We start from the raw sequence: 21348 nt of genomic DNA, 5'->3' as shown, positions 1-21348 counted from the left end.
GCTGCCTTTTAAAATAGCTTCAATGGCTAACAGGGCAATCCTATACATGTCTACTGAGAAGTAAATCCAACCAAATTCAATAGAGTTAAACGTTAAAAAAAAACCAACATTATACTTTAAAAACAATCCTGGGTTATTAACAGTGCAATCCTATGCATGTCTACTTAGAGGTAAGTCTCACTGAGCTCAAAGAGTCTTACCCCCAGTGAACTGTATAGGCTTGTAGCCTTATTGTGTTTTTCTTTAAGTCTAAACTGGACAGTACACTGTTCTAAATGCTATGATAATACACAATTTCCACTATTTAGGCAGAGTTCTCCCTTCACTTAATTATCAACCATCTTGCTATTTATTTTTTATATTCTTTAGCAACTTGTTAGGTCCTAGAGCATATTTTCTGCCCAAAGAAGCAATTCTTACATTGAAACACAAATCTATTAAAACCGTTAAAACTAAATCAGTTCTCAAAAGCATTTTAAATCAGAAAACAGAGCTCACCACCCTCTCAACTCTAACGCAAGTGTTAACAAATGTGTCCCCAAACACAAATGTAGCTTACTATTGTACCCATATCACCACATGCAGAATTTATAATGCTTACAAACTATACCTTATTTCATCTGTTTCTGGCACTTTAGTGTATGGTAGAATGGCTCGGACTCTCCTGCGGTCCTCAACTGGCTATAAAAAACAAAGATGTTCTGCTATGATGCAGGACTTCAAATCTTGACTGCAATGTGAGCAATATGGGTTCAAGACAAAAGATCCAATACACTAAACTAGATCCGGAATATGTACTGCCTGATTTACAGACAAGAGCTCCCCAGACTACCAATTCCTTTAGTAATGTAGTATCTATACCACGTAGTATCTATACCATGGGCTATAATTCCTGGAAGATGGGCTGTTGGCTAGGGACAGGTTGCACCTCACAAAGGATGGGAAGAATGTGTTTGGCCACAACATGAAGAACTTCATCAGGAGGGCTTTAAACTGAATCCTACGGGGAAGGGAGATGTAATGTTGGGGGTAACAATGGACGTAGGCGCTTGCACTGCAACGGAGAGAACAGCTATGATAGCGCCCAATAATAGCCTTCAGACACATGTAAGAAGAAAGCCAGACTATGAAGCACATGGTCTTCGATGTCTGTATACTAATGCCCAGAGTATGGGAAACAAACAGAACAAACTTGAACTCTTAATACAGGAGGGAAATTATGACCTGATAGATGTAACTGAGACTTGGTGGGATGACTCTCATGACTGGAATACAGCAACTGAAGGATATAACTTGTTCAAAAAGAACAGGAGGAACAGAAAGGGAGGTGGGGTTGCACTGTATGTGAAAAATACATATCTCTGCACAGAAATACAGGAGGATGAGCTTGGTAGCCCCATTGAGAGCATCTGGATCAAAATAAATGGAGCCAAGAATAAAAGGAACCTGGTGGTCGGAGTCTACTACCGGCCACCCAATCAAGGAGAAGACGAGGATGAAACTTTTGAAAAGCAAATAGCCAAAGTTTTAAGGAAGCATGATGTAGTAGTAATGGGGGACTTCAATTTCCCCGATATTTGTTGGGAGACAAATTCTGCAAAACATGGCCCCTCCAGGAAATTCCTGACTTGTGTGGCGGATAACTTCCTCCTACAGAAGGTAGAGTAAGGAACTAGAGGATCGGCTATCCTTGACTTGATCCTAACCAACAGAGATGACTTAGTGGATAAAGTAGCAGTTACAGGAACTCTGGGGGAAAGTGACCATGTTGTACTTGAGTTCTTGGTTCTAAGGGAAGCAAAAGCTGAGTGTAGTCAAACGCGTACCCTGGATTTTAGGAAAGCTGATTTTAATAAACTCAGAACAATGATCAGTAAGGTCCCATGGCCTAACGACGCTAACGACGCTAACGAGAAAAGGAGTCCAAGATGGGTGAGGGCTTTTAAAAAAGGAAATTCTCAAGGCACAATCACAAACAATTCCAACAAGAAGAAAAGGTGGAAGACAACAGAAGAAGCCAATGTAGCTTCACAAAAAGCTTAGGGATGACCTGAAAACAAAAAAGGACACATATAGGAAGTGGAAAGAAGGCCAAGTAACAAAGGAAGAGTACAGGCAGATAGCACAGAATTGCAGGGATGGCGTCAGGAAGGCTAAAGCTGAGAACGAGCTGAGGTTAGCAAGGGATGCTAAAAACAACCAAAAGGCTTTCTTCAGCTACGTGCATAGTAAAAGGCAGAGGAAAGAAATGGTTGTTCAGCTATTAAATAAGGATGGCAAAACGATAACAGATGACAAAGAAAAGGCAGAGGTGCTCAATTCCTACTTTGGCTCAGTCTTCTCCCAAAAGAGGGTCTATGACCTCCCTGGCAAAGGCGAAGTACAGGCTGAAGGGGCAGGATTGCAGCTTGAGATCGACAGGCATATGGTCAAGGAACACCTCATTACTTTGAATGAGTTCAAATCTCCAGGGCCAGATGAACTGCATCCTAGAGTCATAAAGGAACTGGCAGAAGAACTCTCAGAACCGCTGTCTATTCTCTTTGAGAAATCATGGAGGACGGGGGAAGTGCCAGATGACTGGAGGAGGGCTAACGTTGTCCCTATCTTCAAAAAGGGTAAAAAGGAGGAACCTGGGAACTACAGACCAGTCAGTCTGACATCAATCCCTGGGAAAATTCTGGAGCAGATGATAAAGGAATCCATCGGGAAGCATCTTGACAACAATGCTGTGATTACTCAGAGAGTGCTTATCAATGGGACCTTCTCAAACTGGGGAGAGGTAACGAGTGGGGTACCGCAGGGCTCAGTCCTGGGCCCACTGCTCTTCAACATTTATATTAATGACTTGGAGGAGGAGGTGCAGGGAATGCTGATCAAATATGCAGATGACACAAAATTGGGTGCGATAGCTAATACTTTGGAAGACAGAAACAAAATTCAAAGTGATCTGGATAGACTGGAGCACTGGGCAGAAAACAGAATGACATTTAACAGGGATAAATGCAAAGTTCTGCACCTAGGAAAAAGAAACCAAATGCACAGTTACAAGATGGGGGATGCGTGGCTCAACCACACTACAAGCGAGAAGGATCGATCACAAGCTGAATATGAGCCAACAATGTTATGTGGCTGCAAAAAAGGCAAATGCTCTTTTGGGCTACATTAATAGAAGCATAGCTTCCAAATCCTGGGAAGTACTAGTTCCCCTCTACTCAGCACTGGTTAGGCCTCATCTGGAGTACTGTGTCCAGTTCTGGGCATCACACCTGAAGAAGGATGCAGGCAAACTGGAGAGGGTTCAGAGGAGGGCAACAAAGATGATCAGGGACTGGAAACAAAGCCCTATGAAGGGAGACTGAAAGAACTGGGCATGTTTAGCCTTGAGAAGAGAAGACTGAGGGGAGATATGATAGTACTCTTCAAGTACTTGAAAGGTTGTCACAGAGAAGAAGGCCAGGATCTCTTCTTGATCATCCCAGAGTGCAGGACACGGAATAATGGGCTCAAGTTACTGGAAGCCAGATTCCGGCTGAACATCAGGAAAAACATCCTGACTGTAAGAGCAATACGACAATGGAACCAATTACCTGGGGAGGTGGTGGGCTCTCCCACACTGGAGGCCTTCAAGATGATGCTGGACAGCCATTTGTCAGGGATGCTCTGACTTGGATTCCTGCATTGAGCAGGGGGTTGGACTCGATGGCCTTGTAGGCCCCTTCCAACCCTACTATTCTATGATTCTATCTCCAGTCAGCTACAGCTCAAATGGTTTTTAAAGTCACAATATTTTGTGAAAGTCAACAGAAAAACAAAATGCTCATTCAGAAGTTTAGAACATGTATGAGAACTAAAAAGGACACTTTAATTCAAATTAATCATCTTATATAAGAATACGGTAATGTAAGGTTTATTACTAGAGATCTACCAGACCAATTTTAGTCATTTTTGTTTTAAACTGAAGCTTGAGCAGTGTAGATGTGCAGAAAATTTTAAAACTTGAAAAGTTTCAAAGCTTGAGCTGTGGGGAGCTTGGAAAGGGAGAGAGATGATGCAAAGGGGAGGTAAATGCATATACCGCACACAATGCATGTAACGCAACATGTGACACACAGTGTATACGCATGTGTAATGCCTGCTCCTGTGAACTCTTAGCGTGCTGGGCCAATGAAAGGACAGGCACAGAATGTTGGGAAAAGAGCTGAGGAAAAGTCAGTTGGTGATAGTAAGGGGAGGAGGAAAAGAAGCTGAGGAAAAAGAGCTGAAAGAACACTAGAGGGAGAAGAGAAAAATCTTACATCATGTGTTTTCAACCTCAAACCTCAAGAAATGGTAAAAGATCTTTTAAAAAAGAACATTTTTTTTTGGTTTTCGCCTTTGCCGGTTTATTTTTAGTACATTTATTTTAAAAATGTAAAGTTCTTTCAGTTGCAAGGGAAATGGGCAAACAGATTTTTATCCAATCCCTCTCAGACTACTAGCCCCCATGGTGACACGGGATTTACACTAGTCAAAGTGGGATTTCTTTTGAGTTTTGGTCATACTAATCAGCTTTCTAGATTAAGTCTTCTGTAACTAAAGCACATAAAATATGTACATTATTTGTGTTATATGTCTGCATGAATTAGTTCAAGTGGTGGCCAGCATAATCACTAGCCTCATGACCAAATTATTTTGCCATATGAAAATAAGCAGAGTGTACTGCATTTAGCTACTTCACTACAAGCATATTTTTACATTACTTTTTTTTTGGGGGGGGGGGTCAAACTGGAGTACCACAGAAGTGCCAGTGATATGAAGTTTAAACTTTATGATAAGGATAAATGAGATATATTGTGACTCCCATTTTACTATTTTCCACTTGTTAACATGCTCAAAGCACCCAGGAGACAACAGCAAGAGGATAAGGAACTATAGCACCATATCGCTTCTTCTCTGTTCATGCTGGGATCAGGCACAATGGACCTTTCCACTCCTGGAGTGCCATAATTTCCCAATGGAGTGGGAATAAATGATAGGAACGGAAGGCCCTGAGCTGTAATCCTGCTGGGAACTTAGATGTTCCCTACAATGCCTGTCTTCTCACACAGGGAGAGACAGGAAGGTAGGGGAGTTGATCCCCAACGCTGCTTGGGACCCAGCAGGATGTAGCTTTTCCTCCTCTGCTTCCTAACTTCATCCATGAAGGAAGGGAAGCAAGCTGATTTGTTTCAGAAGTTTCAGAACTTAGTATTTAATCTTATTTTTTCTATTATGCAGTATGAATCACAGCACCAGATTATTTCTATAACACATCAAAATGTAGGATTTTTAAAAAGTAGTCACTTCCATCACGGAATATTTCTATGATGGTGCTTAACTGCAGTGTCCAGTTAGCTGCTGATATATACAAAATCACTGTGCATTCCTATTTCTGTAAAGTTTACAGAAATTTTGAAGCCATGGGGGGGAAAAACACAGGATTTTCCAGACTTAATTGAAAAAACTGGAAATTTGGGGGGAAATGGAAAACCATGCAATTTTTTAGTGCTCTTTACAGATCTATAGTCACGTTGGTACTTTACAAACATAAAATGTATTATACATAACTTGGTTTGCTCATAAAATTAACTTTAAAAATAAACAGTTAAAGTGGGATAGAAAGGGAAAGAAAAATACTCCAGCTGAATGACTGGCTACAAAGGTGGTGCCGACACAAGAGATTTGGATTCTGGGACCATGGGCTATACTTTCTGGAAGATGGACTGTTGGCAAGGGACGGGTTGCACTTCACAAGGGCTGGGAAAAATGTGTTTGGCCACAGCATGAAGAACTTCATTAGGAGGGCTTTAAACTGAATACTATGGGGAAGGGAGACGTAAAGTTGGGGGTAACAATGGACGAAGGTTGATGCAGCGCAACAGAGAGAACAGCTCTACCAGCACCCAATAATAGTCTTCATAAACATGTAGGAAGACAGCCAGACTATGAAGCACATGGTCTTTGATGTCTATATACTAATGGCCAGAGTATGGGAAACGAACCTGAACTCTTAATACAGGAGGGAAATTATGACTTGATAGATGTAACTGAGACTTGGTGGGATGACTCCCATGACTGGAATACAGCAATTGAAAGATATAACTTGTTCAAAAAGAACAGGAGGAACAGAAAGGGAGGTGGGGTTGCACTATATGTTAAAAATACATATCTCTGCACAGAAACCCATGAAGATGAGCTTGGTAGCCCCACCGAAAGCATCTGGATCAAAATAAATGGAGCAAAGAACAAAAGGAACCTGGTGGTCGGAGTCTAGTACCGGCCACCCAATCAAGGAGAAGACGAGGATGAAACTTTTGAAAAGCAAACTGGCAATGTTTCAAGGAAGCAAGATGTAATAGTAATGGGGGACTTCAATTTCCCCTATATTTGCTGGGAGACAAATTCTGCAAAACATGGCCGCTCCAGGAAATTCCTGACTTGTGTGGCAGATAACTTCCCCCTACAGAAAGTAGAGGAAGGAACTAGAGGATCGGCTATCCTTGACTTGATCCTAACCAACAGAGATGACTTAGTGGATAAAATAGCCATTACAAGAACTCTGGGGGAATGTGACGATGCTATACTTGAGTTCTTGGTTATAAAGGAAGCAAAAGCAGAGTGTGGCCAAACATGTACCCTGGATTTTAGGAAAGCCAATATTAATAAACTCAGAACAATGATAAGTAAGGTCCCACGGCGACTCTAATAAGAAAAAGAGTCCAAGATGGGTGGGAGTTTTTAAAAAAGGAAATTCTAAAGGCACAATTACAAACAGTTCCAACAAGAAAAAAAAGGCGGAAGACAACAGAAGAAGCCAATGTGGTTTCACAAAAAGCTTAGAGATGACCTGAAAACAAAAAAAGACACATACAGGAAGTGGAAGGAAGGCCAAGCAACAAAGGAAGAGTACAGGCAGAGAATGCAGGGATGGCGTCAGGAAGGCTAAAGCTGAGAACGAGCTGAGGTTAGCAAGGGATGCTAAAAGCAAACAAGAAGGCTTTCTTCGGATATGTGCATAGTAAAAGACAGAGGAAAGAAATGGTGGCTCATCTATTAAATAAGGATGTCAAAATGATAACAGATGACAAAGGAAAGGCAGAAGTGCTCAATTCCTACTTTGGCTCAGTCTTCTCCTGAAAGAGGGTCTATGACCCCCTTGGCAAAGGTGAAGTACAGGCTGAAGGGGCAGGGTTGCAGCTTGAGATTGATAGGCATATTGTCAAGGAACACCTCATTACTTTGAATGAATTCAGAGCTCCAGGGCCAGATGAACTGCACCCTAGAGTAATAAAGGAACTGGCAGAAGAACTCTCAGAACCGCTGTCTATTATTTTGAGAAAGCATGGAGGACAGGTGAAGTGCCAGGTGACTGGAGGAGGGCTAATGTTGTCCCTATCTTCAAAAAGGGTAAAAAGGAGGAACCTGGGAGTCTGACATCAATCCCTGGGAAAATTCTGGAGCAGATGATAAAGCAATCCATCTGTAAGCGCCTTGAAAACAATGCAGAGATTACTCAAAGCCAACATCGATTTGTCAAGAACAAATCCTGCCAGGTTAAACTGATCTCATTTTGTGATCAGGTAACCTCCCTTGTGGACTGTGGGAATGGTGTGGACATAATATACCTCAACTTCAGCAAAGCTTTCTACAAAGTGCCCCATGATATCCTGATGAGCAAACTAGAATAATGGGCTCAAGTTACAGGAAGCCAGATTCCAGCTGTACATCAGGAAAAACTTCCTGACTGTTAGAGCAATAAGACAATGGAACCAATTACCTAGGGAGGTAGTGGGCTCTCTCACATTGGAGGCATTCAAGATGAAGCTGGACAGCCATCTGTCAGGGATGCTTTGACTTGGATTGGACTTGATGGTCTTATAGACCCCTTCAAACCCTACTATTCTATGATTCTAAACTCAGAAAATTTGTAATTATTGTCTGAATAAACTATACTTTCAAGTTTCATATACCAAATATGATAGTTTTATGAGCAAATCAAGTTATGTATGTAATACATTTTGGCTTCCTATTTCATATCTGACCAGAGGGAATGTCAGCAAGCAGCCCCTCGAACACCTGAATCATCCTAGAAGCCAGAAGCAGGAAGTGTTGGATGTAGAGGAACACTGATCTACACACCTGTTCATGAGGAATTGGTTGGGGTGGAGTTTAGACAAATCTGGTCTGAAGAAAAAGCTACTATGAGTTTATTTAACTATGAGAGATTCCTATCTATTAGGAGTGGTGACCAAGCATATTTAATTTAAGAATCTTTAAATAATCTCAACCTGTTACTTGAAGAATGACATTTTATTCCCTTCTATAAGTAATAAGTAAACACCTTATTTTTGTTAATTAATTGTTTTGTTTGAAAGGTTGTCTCTGGTGGTGGTGTAAATCCCATACCTATGCCATAGGGATTAGGCTACTATGTTCCTTTTACAGATAAAGGGGTTATTTTGGTGGCAGTGGTTACAGTTTTTATAGCTGAGGTGGCATTCAACGGTAAGGTCCAATTATGACCTTTATTAAAAACTGTAGCAGTAAGTTCCATATACTTAAGCCTCAAAGGTTTTTCTTTTTTTAAAGGAACATAGATGGGATAACCCACATATTGCTCCGTTGCATGTGGTGGCAGTGATGGGATAACCTACAACATTTGACTCACATGAAAGTAGTTTTAGAACTACTTGCATTGACTGCTACAGCATCTAACCAGCCCAGCCCCAGAAATAGAAGACTATACTACAAAACCATAAAACTGTCAAGAATGCACATTTTCTTCACATTTTATGACACGGTGACTCTCTAGTCACATATTGTGAAACTGAGCCTGACTTGCAGCATCCCCAAATGTCTATCAGTAAAAGACAGATTAAATCAATTTTAATAAGGAATGGAATAACTATGCTAAAACTCTTACAGACACGATTAGAAATCCATCTTTCCCCCGCCCATGGCGGCCAAAGTTCCAGAAACTGTATACCTTTAGCAATATGTAAAAGTCTTCCTATCACGTACTTTTTAAGAATTAGTTTTGGGGGAGGAGTAAAGGCCAGGTTGCAATATACAAACACCCGGTCTTAAACATTTTATTCATCATCCTAAAATAAAGTACTTTATAACCCAAAATTGTACTGGGTTTTTTTTTTTGTGAAAAACTGGTGCTTGGGGACAAAAGCCCCCCCCCCCCAATGTTTCCTGTGGGTTTTCCTGGGACTTCACATCTCTACACATTCTCAGACCAAAATAGATGTATTTGTAAACATTTTAGGAAAAAGACAGCATTCCTTAAAAATGTTACATACCTCTGGAGGTGCTACAGGAGACATCAATTTTTCCCCCTTAAGCAAACAAGACACATGGCTGTAATAACCTATTAGGTCAGAAAGTGAAGAAAACCGTCGTCCACCAATGTAATAGTCACCACACATTGCAATAATCCTGGCAGGGAGAGTAATGGTCAACATTAGTAGAATGTTTAACAAGTTCGCACAAAGAAATTCAGAAATACTTTCATACTACTTCAGTCTTTGTTGAATGTTAACATTTGAAAGCTTTAAAGCAGCCTTCCCAACCTGGTGCTTCCAGATGTTTTGGACTACAATTCCCATCATCCCTGACCCTTGGCCATGCTTGACTGGGGCTGATGGGAGCAGTATTCCAAAGCATTGGGGGATGTGAGGAAAATTCTGCTTTAAAGTGTAAATCTAACACTATGGCCCAGTTTGCATGCAATGACAATCCAGGTTTTTGTTTTTTAAGAAGGTTGTTGTGAACAAGCCACCTCCCTAGTCACCATGGCTTGAGAGCTCCTGCTTGGCTCCACCTGGCAGTGGGAGCGCCTGAACAACCCAGGGATGCTCTATCCCTGAGTTGTTTATCATGACATCCAAACTCAGAACTCTGGCTTACTGGTGGAGGGTTATTTTGTTTAGTTGCTCTCACTGGCAGGAGGAGCCAAGCAGGAACACTCGAGCCATGGTAACTAGCATGCTGGCTTGTTCATGACATCCCAGGGTTAAAAAAAAAGTCCTAGGTTGCTGTTGCATACGAGCCAGGTCTATCCATGCATGCTTTCAGAAAGTGAAGAGTGAGATAGGTATGTGTGTGCACATATGCATATGTTGTTGTTGTTCAGTCGTTCAGTCGTGTCCGACTCTATACAAAGCTATATTAAAGGTTGCTTAATAGTTCCAAGTAGTAAAGAAAAAATAAAACCCCACACTAACATTCTGAACCCTTATTTGTACAACCCTTTCTCCTCCAAGTAAATAATTTATTTACTTCCACCTACAAATACACAAGATTTAATGCCTGGTAGAAAACTTCATTGATCTGACAATCAATGAATCAATTCAGATCAAATGAATTCAGATCAATGAATTCAGATCAATGAATTCAGATCAATGAATTCAGATTCATTCAGATCAATGAATCAAGGTAAGCTGGAGGTGGTCAAACATGAGATGGCAAGATTGAACATCGACATCCTGGGAATCAGCAAACTAAAATGGACAGGCATGGGCGAATTTAATTCAGGTGACCATCATATCTACTACTGTGGGCGAGAATCTCTTAGAAGAAATGGAGTAGCACTCATAGTCAACAAAAGGGTGGGAAAAGCAGTACTGGGGTACAATCTTAAAAACAATAGAATGATCTCAGTACGAATCCAAGGCAAACCATTCAACATCACAGTAATTCAAGTCTATGCCCCAACCACTGAGGCCGAAGAAGCTGAGGTTGATCGGTTCTATGAAGACCTACAACACCTTCTAGAACTAGCACCAAAAAAGATGTCCTTTTCATCATAGGGGATTGGAATGCTAAAGTAGGAAGTCAAAAAATCACCGGGATAACAGGCAGGCATGGCCTTGGTGTACAAAATGAAGCAGGACAAAAGCTAATAGAGTTTTGCCAAGAGAACACGCTGATCATAGCAAACACTCTTTTCCAACAGCACAAGAGGCGACTCTACACGTTGACATCACCAGATGGTCAATATCGAAATCAGATTGATTATGTCCTTTGCAGCCAAAGATGGAGAAGCTCTATACAGTCAGTCAAAACAAGACCTGGAGCTGACTGTGGCTCAGATCATGAGCTGCTTCTTGCAAAATTTCGGCTTAAATTGAAGAACGTAGGGAAAACCACTAAACCATTCAGGTATGACCTAAATCATACCCCTTATGAACATACAGTGGAGGTGAGGAATAGATTTCAGGGATTGGACATGATAGACAGAGTGCCTGAGGAACTATGGATGGAGGTCCGTAACATTGTTCAGGAGGCAGCAACGAAATCCATCCCAAAGAAAAAGAAATGCAAGAAAGCCAAGTGGCTGTCTGATGAGGCTTTACAAGTAGTTGAAGAAAGAAGGGAAGCGAAAAGCAAGGGAGAAAGGGGAAGATTTATCCAACTGAATGCAGAGTTCCAGAGAATAGCAAGGAGAGACAAGAAGGCCTTCTTAAATGAACAATGCAAAGAAATCGAGGAAAACAATAGAATGGGAAAGACTAGAGATCTCAAGAAAATCGGAGATCTCAAGGGAACGTTTTGTGCAAAGACAGGCATGATAAAGGACAAAGAAGGCAGGGACCTAACAGAAGCAGAGGAGATTAAGAAGAGGTGGAAAGAATACACAGAAGAACTATACAGGAAAGATCTTAATGTCCCTGATAGCCATGATAGTGCGGTCACTGAACTTGAGCCGGACATCCTCGAGAGTTAAGTTAAGTGGGCCTTAGGAAGCATTAGTAACAACAAAGCTAGCGGAGATGACAGTATTCCAGCTGAGCTATTTAAAATCCTAAAAGATGATGCTGTTAAAGTGCTGCACTCAATATGCCAACAAATTTGGAACACTCAACAGTGGCCGCAAGACTGGAAAAGGTCAGTTTACATTCCAATTCCAAAGAAGGGCAATGCCAAAGAGTGTTCAAACTACCGCACAACTGCGCTCATTTCACATGCCAGCAAGGTGATGCTCAAAATCCTACAAGCTAGGCTTCAGCAGTATGCGAACCGAGAACTACCGGAAGTACAAGCTGGGTTTCGAAGAGGCAGAGGAACTAGAGATCAAATCGCCAACATTCGCTGCATCATGGAGAAAGCAAGAGAATTCCAGAAAAACATCTATTTCTGCTTCATTGACTACACTAAAGCCTTTGATTGTGCGGATCACAACAAACTGTGGCAAATTCTTAAAGTGATGGGAGTACCAGACCACCTTACCTGTCTCCTGAGAAACCTGTACGAGGGTCAAGAAGCAACAGTAAGAACCAGACATGGAACAACCAAGTGGTTCAAAGTTGGGAAAGGAGTACGACAAGGCTGCATATTGTCACCCTGCTTATTTAACTTATATGCAGAGTACATCATGAGAAACGCCGGGTTGGATGAATCACAGGTCGGAATTAAGATTGCCGGGAGAATTATCAGCAACCTCCGATATGCAGACGATACCACCCTAATGGCAGAAAGCGAAGAGGATCTAAAGAGCCTTTTGTTGAGGGTGAAAGAGGAGAGTGCAAAAGCTGGTTTGAAACTCAACATTAACAAAATGAAGATCATGGCATCTGGCCCCATCACTTCCTGGCATATAGAAGGGGAAGAAATGGAAGCAGTGACAGATTTTATTTTCTTGGGCTCCAAGATCACCACAGATGGTGAATGTAGCCATGAAATTAAAAGACGCTTGCTCCTTGGGAGGAAAGCTATGGCAAACCTAGACAGCATAGTAAGAAGCAGAGACATCACCTTGCCGACAAAGGTCCGTCTAATCAAAGCTATGGTTTTCCCAGTAGTAATGTATGGCTGTGAGAGCTGGACTATAAGGAAGGCTGAGTGCCGAAGAATTGATGCTTTCGAACTGTGGTGCTGGAGAAGACTCTTACGAGTCCCCTGGACTGCAAGGAGGTCAAATCAGTTCATCCTAAAGGAAGTCAACCCTGACTGCTCATTGGAAGGACAGATACTGAAGCTCAAATATTTTGGCCACCTAATGCAAAGAGAAAACTCTCTGGAAAAGACCCTGATGTTGGGAAAGACTGAAGGCAAAAGGAGAAGGGGACGGCAGAGGATGAGATGGCTAGATAGCATCACCGATGCAATGAATATGAACTTGAGCATGCTCCGGGAGAGAGCGCAGGACAGGAAGGCCTGGCGTGCTATGGTCCATGGGGTCACGAAGAGTCGGACATGACTGAACAGCTGAACAACAACAGAAAACCTCAGAAAAAGCAAAAAGATTTCCTTCCTCAAATTTTGACAACTATTTTAGGGAGTTCCATGCCTCATAGTTTGATAAGATTTAACAAGCTTAAGCCTAAGAATGCAATTCAACCACTACATCTAGAACAATTTGCTATTTGCCTACTTATTTGAGGCATTCAGCTACTGCTATTACCGAACAGGTGAAGTTGTGGTTTCAAACTGTATTTCTTACAATCCTTGCCCATCTCTACTGATCTTTCCCTGCAGATGCAGGCCGCGGTGGATGTGTCAGGCTTGCAAACAGCCACTGCTGGTCACCTATGGAGATTGAGAATTGCCCCCAGGCAACCAGAAGAGTCCCTATCCTCCTTTCTAGCCTTATAGAAATACCAGAAGACTAGAAAGCTACAGATCAAACCTCTCCCCTTCCCTTTTTTAGAAAGTGGGAAAGGAAAGCCCCACCTCCAGAACACAGGAGAAAGAGTAGTGACAGCTGTAGAGCATGTGGACAGTGCCTAGGCAGCTGCCAGTCTCCAGTCTACCAGCAGGAGCAGCCTTGCCTGACTCTCTCCATATTTGCAAGTTAAGGCTAGAAAGCTCAAGCTCCCTAATTTGAAACTACAGAGAATGCCAAGTAGGGCTGCCACTGCTGCTTAGATGCTAGCAAGCAGCCACACAAATGTCTCATGGTTTGCTTCACATATATCCTTGCCCCATCTACAGATAGAGGAAAAGGATGGCTACAGGTCCCATGGACCTCACCTATGCATGAATGGAACATGTACCCTCAAACATGCTCCAGAACTCTCCACCATACACAGGGATTCCTTGGCAGTCAATACAGAGAGTGTCTTCTGAAAGAAGAAAATGTGAAGAATGCCAAGTTAAATGCACCACACCACCATCCCTTCAATATGCCTTTCTGCTCTCCCACTATTACAGCTACAGCACTCATGTCCTCCCTCTATCCATATTGCTTTCACTGCTGACTTTGTCCTCTGAAGTCTTGAATCAGGAAAAACAAGAGCCTTCAAATGACACAGAGGCTTGCTGAGCTTCAAAACGTACAACTTTAAAGTGCATCTGTATGAACAGCCAGCTTCTCCAAAAACATACTCATACAAAATACCCACCTAAAGTGATTAACAACATTGGTTTTACTAAGAAATGAAAGCACAAATGATCCAGGCCTTCGATCACTCTCTCGAATAAGGTAGCTTCCAGATTTCCCCGCTTGCCGAAGGCGTTCTTCTGCAATAGTTCTGTCAAGCTTTCCATGATACCACCTGGAAAGCAAAGCATAAAGGCATCATATATTAACTTCAGCCATTTGATAAAGTGAAAGAATGTAGTCAGAGAGGTTAAAATCTGCTACAGCCATCATATACCACAGCATAGCAACAAGCATTTACAGAGACAAGGGGCAAGGGACTCAGCTGAAGGCCCTGCAGAAGGCTTGTGGTAGCTCCTATCACAATAAACAAAACTTCCAGTGATTTATGTTCTTTTTGGGAGTTATGATCAGGAGAGGCAGCACTGCAGTAACTTGTCCAAACAGCTGCAGAGAAGCTACAACTCTATAAAATGTAGCAGGTCTTCAGTGTATACATGCAGATCATTGCTATTTTAACTTTACTGCCTCTGCATTCATTAGGGCCATCTTATGGACTAAGCTTTGGGTACTCTGCTTCTGTCTCCAATGTCCAAGGCAGCCAAAGTCTGAGTAAAGTCTGTTCTGTTGATGCTTGCAGGCATCAACAGAACAGCAGCACAAGTAGTCAGCGTTATATTTACAGCAGTTCCAGAGGAGAAACAAGCGTGTACTGTGGAAGATGATCTCACTTAGTATCTACTACTAACGTTATTGTCTTAGAATTCTCCTAAAATAGCAAACATACTCCATCAATGAGTGAAACATGGCAACTATACAAAGGCTGAAGTACATGATTTAATAAGTTGCTCATCAAATATAGGCCCACAAGATGGTGGTATGTTCATTCTAGAGGGTTAATTGACTTCCGTATTGAACTACAATTGCACTGGGGTAGGCCATAAAATGTAAACTTACTAATCCTCTAATCAATTTTTAAATGAGTGCAAAGGCCTCTTCTAGCCACATTATGCATATAGGAATTAAACTGGTTTTGTAACTTCAGCGATGAGACACCACTGAATAGCTCCTTTCCAGTGACATGATATTGCCATATAAAGGAATCACATGTGTGAGTTGGTAAGCCTAGAAATCATCCTATCTTGCATGCATATTTGACACAATCCTTCACATCAGTGATGGGCAACAAGTGACCCATGGGCCACATGCGGCCCACAGTGCAGCCCCCACCATGCCCTGCACCTTTTAAAAAAAACAATAGCAACTGTGAAGCCCTAGAAGAGTTAAATTTAGCTTGCAAACAGCCCAAATTGGAGCCTCTTCCCAAGGGAGGCTGGGTTCACTCCCTCGCTGCTATCCTTCCAACAGCAGGCAAAGACTGCTTTACTCAAAAAGGCCTTCAGCCTGTAAGTGGTTCTGTGGGTTAGGTGCTATTTTTATTCTGTAATTGTTATGTTTATATTATTTTGTTTTAATCTATTTTAAATTGTTTTGTAAGCCGCCTTGAGTGCCATTTTTGGTAGAAAGGTGGGTATAAACCAAACAAATGAATGAATAAAATTTCAGCCTTTCGGCACTCTCTACTGCTATGGATGCCATTATTTTTTCTAACCATTTTTAATGCATTTTGAAATCACCTGGCAGACTGTGGTCCGGGGGCAGGGGGAGGTTGGGAGTTAGCAGCAAAAATGGCTGCAGGACTTCCCAAAGTTGCCCACCCCTCCTTTACATATTACACCAGAAGCATTCCACATGAAGGGGCTCCATGTGATAGCAGGATAGCAGGGCCACACAACTGCCCCCAATATTGCAGTTGATCACCTGGCTCTACCCTTTAACCTCTATGTGTTGAGAGAAGTTGCGAAGGAGGAGCCTGCTGTATTCATGGAGGCTTTTCCTGTGTGATTGTGTCAGGGCTCACAATTACATGAAGCGCCTCCATGAATACAACCAGCTCCCCCTTCAGACCTTCAGTCAACATATGGAGGCTGAGGGTGGGGTTAGCAGGATGGCCCAACTACCTTTTAATCATGTGGAGCCCCTTCACATGAAGGGACTAGAACTTTACGTGAATCGCTGAGATTTAGTAACAGATACAAATAAATTCATATAATGTTTCTAGTTGGACAACTCTCCATGTGCTTTGCTATTCACACAGATGTGCTGCATGCCACTAATTTCCAGTGCAGAATATAAGAAACAAAAACCACAAAATATTTTATCTCATCAGTAGCTTTTGCTAGCACCTGCAAAGTCTCCAAGTTGAATTTCATTTTGAACAGACCGTTCAATCAAGAAATGACTCATACAGAAAAGGACAAGAGAAACAACTTCCTCCATTAGCCCCCAAGATGAGTGGCTACTCACTTAAGCTGAATAGTCTCTAGAAGTCTGATAGAAAGTTGCAAAAAGCCACTGAAATTGAAAGGCAACCCCTCTATGATTGACACTGTGGTGCATGGGAGGATGATCTCCAAAAGTTACTCAAGATAATTTGCCATGGACATTAGTTCACAGATTATGATAGAACAAGCCACAAAAAATGATTCCCCTCCGAAGACACAGATGAAGAGTCGGGCAAATGTAAGATGTTGTCAATTAGGGCAGCAAACATGGTGCTGTCCTCAGTGGAGGAAGGAGAGGAAAAAAGAGCAAACTGTGGAGCATCAAAACTGGTACAGTCATGCTACGGACAGAATAGAGGCTGACCTGTCTCAGACCTAGCCAATCCCACACTTCAGCTTGTGGGGCATACATCGAACTAACTGAAAATATGACACCAGATAATAAAGTAGTGGCACATGTAGCGGTGCCTAACAAGGCCACTGACCCCATATCACTGCTGTGGTATACATGGTGACCACTTAAACTATCAACCACAGAAGGAATAGAACTGGATTTCTTGCTTGTACCTCCTCCAATCACAGTTTCCATACAGCAGGTCTATGATATGAAGGCAACAAGAGCCAAGAACTCAGAAAATGTGCTGACTGTGCAACACTTGCCTCATTCTTGCCAAGCCCAGGTACAGTTCTCAAAGCCAGCTGCTCTAGTGGAAAATGTTTCCTATTTAAAGGTTAGAATTAAAAGTGTAGTGGAGGTGATGATTTAACCTCATGGCCTCCAATCCAAAGATCTCACACATAGCCATGTGTTGCATAATACAGAAGAGATGGCTGTTACTGTCAGCCTTCTTAGCATTAATTACTTGTTGGAGGGTGACCTGAATTTTGTCTCTTCCATGGGGATTAGTACTATGAATGGTGTCACGCACTATGCTCACTTTACTGAACTAGAAACCTGAAAGATACATACAGACTCAGGTGATGGATGCAAGGATCAAGCTGGAGGAACTGAATAATACTTTATTTTAGTGTAGGAAGGTCCCCTTCTATAAACAAATTTAGCTGTAGAAAAATGTTCCTCACAGATCACCTTTGATTGATGAGGCTGCTAATGTTTTGTGGAAGAAGCTATAACCAATGTAACAAGAAATGTAATGACACTGCTTCTTTCTTAAGAATTGGGATACTAAGAAAAATCATAACTTCAAAGTCACTGTTCCCTGGCCACTGTCTCCTCTCTCAATTTTAATTTATTTTAAAAGCAAAACATACAGGCCTTGGGAGGAGGGGTGTCATTAACTAAACATACGTTAAGAAGGAAAAATATCGTAGGACGCAATCCTATCCATGTTTATACAGAAAAAGTCCTACAATTCCCAGCATCCTCCAGCCAGCCATATTGACTAGAGAATGCTGCGATTTATAGGACTTTTTTCCGTCTAAACATGCAAGAGGATTGGACCATTAGGATGATATATTTTTCTAAATGCGTATCATAAAACATAAAAGCCTGATGAATTGGTGGTGAATTGGTTATATAGATTTATAAATTTCATTACTCTTGCTTCTTAATATACAATCCTACTTTGGTATAATTTTGGCTAACAAAAAAATGGAAAAGTGGAACAGACCGTGGAAGTAAGTCACACTTTGCGAACATGGCAGTAAACTGTTCTAGTGAATATATCCTGAGGAAACTCCTGTAGATAATACACCTCTAGAAAACAGGATACACACTAAAATGCCAGCCTTTGAAACAGTTCCGTATTTTTCTTGGGGTGGAGGGAAGTGAGTGGCAGTTTGATTCCTGATAGATCAAAGTTATACTCTAGTGCTAGAAAGCTATGAAGAGAATTGTCTTGTAACAGCTTTTCCTAAGACCTATACCCATCTCCCCAAATACTTTTTTGTAACACTGCTTTTGGTAACATATTGTCTGATAAAGAGATCTGGAGATCTTGAAAGGTTATACATTTTTGTGTTGATTTGGTTAGCCTAATAAAGATATAATACTAATATGGATTTTTTTTCTTACCGTCAACACAGCTTACCTTTGTTTTTAATTTGGAAACAAGTCCCATTAACTTCTATGGCATTTATTTCCAAGCAAGTATGCATTGGACTACAAAGTAGCATCCCAAATCTGAGAACTGGAAATTAGATGCAAATCCCATAAAAGTACTGAAATGTGATAGATATTTAAGCATGGTTACATATTATTTGGGGTGGAAAATTTCCTGTTGCTATATTTTTCTGAAAATTATTCAAATTTTAGAAAGGTATTTCATAAAACGAATTAGTAACATAAGAAATGGATTCAATACCCATCAAAGTAAGCAACTGGAACAGATACAATACAGTCAAATTTAAAATCAAAAGTTGTAATTAACCTTTTCAGACAACTATCCTTAGGAAGCACAAGGTGGGTTTGTTTGTCATAACTACCCAGGTTTTTTTTCAAACCCTGGGTTGTCGTGAACAAGCAGGAATGAATGAGGGTGCTGGCTCCCACCACTTGATCACTCCTGCTAAGGGCAAGAGGAGCTAAACAAACCAGGGATACTCTGTCCCTGAGTTGATTAGCATAACATTCAACCTAGGAATTCTGGATTGTTGGGGGGGGGGGGAGACAAACTGGAGTTGGAACAATCAGGCAGTGGGAGTAAGCACACTCCCTTGTGTTTATTCACAACAACCCAGGTTTTGAAAAAAACAAACAAACCTGGATTGTTGTGACATGTGAACCATGCAATAGTGGCCTGGTTCACATGTGATGGCTAAGACCTGTTGTGGTTTGTTAAAATATTGCTTGTTGTGTCTAAATCCATCCCTAAACAAACCATGGTTTATAGCCAGTGACAAACCACAAATGGTTTGTTGTTGGCTTATGAGGATTGACTTGTTTAAACCAGGCATAAACAGACCTGAGGTGTGAGGAATCTACTTTGTTTTTGTACTAGAACTCAAAGATCCACCAACAACAGCCTGATACAATACATTTGGAGTTAAAAGAATTCTGAGCCCAATAATTTCTTTTGAGTACCAGAACCATATAGAACCACTGAATCACAGAATAGTAGGGTTGGAAGGGGCCTACAAGGCCGAGTCCAACCCCCTGCTCAATGTAGGAATCCAAGTCAGAGCATCCCTGACAGATGGCTGTCTAGCCTCATCTTGAATGCCTCCAGTGTGGGAGAGCCCACCACCTCCCTAGGTAATTGGTTCCACTGTAATATTGCTCTAACAGTCAGGAAGTTTGTCCTGATGTTCAGCTGGAATCTGGCTTCCTGTAACTTGAGCCCATTATTCCGTGTCCTGCACTCTGGGATGATCAAGAAGAGATCCTGGCCTTTTTCTCTGAGACAACCTTTCAAGTACTTGAAGAGTGCTATCATATCTCCCCTCAGTCTTCTCTTCTCAAGGCTAAACATGCCCAGTTCTTTCAGTCTCTCTTCATAGGGCTTTGTTTCCAGTCCCCTGATCAACTTTGTTGCCCTCCTCGGTTCTCAGATTATACATCACGACAAACCATGGTTTAAACCAGGATTGGGAAGAAGGTAAATCTGGATCTACTGGTAAGCTCTGAGTGGTTTCCATTAGATTGGCAAGGTTTTCTGACAGCCATCTGTCAGGGATGCTCTGATTTGGATTCCTGCATTGAGCAGGGAGTTGGACTCGATGGCCTGGTAGGCCCCTTCCAACCCTACTATTCTATGTTTCTATGATTAACCTGGCTTGTTTGCACTGCTGTCTGCCCTGAAACAGAGGGGCCCAGGAACAGCAGCCTGAAAACAAAACCACTCTGAATGCTAATAAACTGCACAGGAGAGAAACGAAGCAGGAATAAGAACAAACAAACCACAGTTTGCTTGTTTGCAAGGAAATCAATTGCTAAAGCAACAAACCATGATTAACATAAACCATTTTATATGCAAAGCTCTTCAAGCACGCTAAAATGAGTACATTTACGGTTTAGTGAATTCCCCCCTTAGAATCTAAACAAATATAAGAGGTGTGCACTAGTGAATTCTCATGTCTTAAAATATTTATAAGTATTCCCCCAAAATGATTTCCAAGTCAAGCTTAAATGGTTTGAATATAATGCTTAAACTCAGCCTAAGTGTGCTTTACTTAGCGTGTGCCCCCTTCCCCCTAACTATTTTGGATACTGAAGAACTTTTGAGACTGTTGTACAGCATATAAAATTAGCATAGTAATCTTTAGTACTGTGTCCTAAGCGTGTCAAAGAAACATGCTAAATCCAATCGCAATCTATTTAGGACACTGAACAATTTTCTGGAAAATCTACATCCCTGCATACATGAGTCCACAAATGTGGTTGCTAGTGGTTGCTAGTGGTGGCCACCCCACCCCTGTTGATGTACCATGCCCTACCCTCCTCTGAGTTCTCTGCAAATTTCAGGACTGCAAGGGGGTCCCTTCACTGTGCTAGGTAGGCAAGAGTTATCCTCACCTCACCCACTGGCCAGCCTTCTGCCAAATGCAGGTAACTTGAGGAAGGAGAGCCATCAACCTCTCACTTCATGTTAAACTTCGAAGCAGCAGCACAAGAGACTTTCACCCTTTTTTCCTCTCCGAAATCTGGCACAAAATGAGAGGAAAGGACACTTCCTTCCTCAAGTGCTGTGACTG

At 41.7% G+C, this 21348-nt stretch overlaps 1 protein-coding gene across 3 annotated transcripts in view; it reads right to left on the bottom strand.

The window, feature by feature from the left end:
- The window catches only part of RASA1 (RAS p21 protein activator 1), a 68391-nt gene that overhangs the window by 40123 nt on the left and 6920 nt on the right, over positions 1–21348 (bottom strand). For 2 of the 3 annotated variants that reach the window (XM_084833611.1, XM_084833612.1), the window contains exons 2-4: positions 14373–14525; positions 9330–9465; positions 611–681 (exon numbers count right to left, since the gene is read on the bottom strand). In XM_084833611.1, coding sequence (XP_084689737.1) covers positions 611–681; positions 9330–9465; positions 14373–14525 — 360 coding nt within the window. Of the gene's footprint in view, positions 1–610; positions 682–9329; positions 9466–14001; positions 14153–14372; positions 14526–21348 lie in introns of those variants that run through there. The other variant, XM_084833613.1, reaches the window with a different exon arrangement.

This window comes from Heloderma suspectum, chromosome 2 (assembly GCF_057233095.1).
Source record: "Heloderma suspectum isolate Gila_16-S chromosome 2, 16-S_ref, whole genome shotgun sequence".
Lineage (NCBI taxonomy): Eukaryota > Metazoa > Chordata > Lepidosauria > Squamata > Helodermatidae > Heloderma > Heloderma suspectum.
The sequence above is the reverse complement of the archived record's forward strand: the minus strand, read 5'-3'. Positions and strand labels throughout refer to the sequence as shown.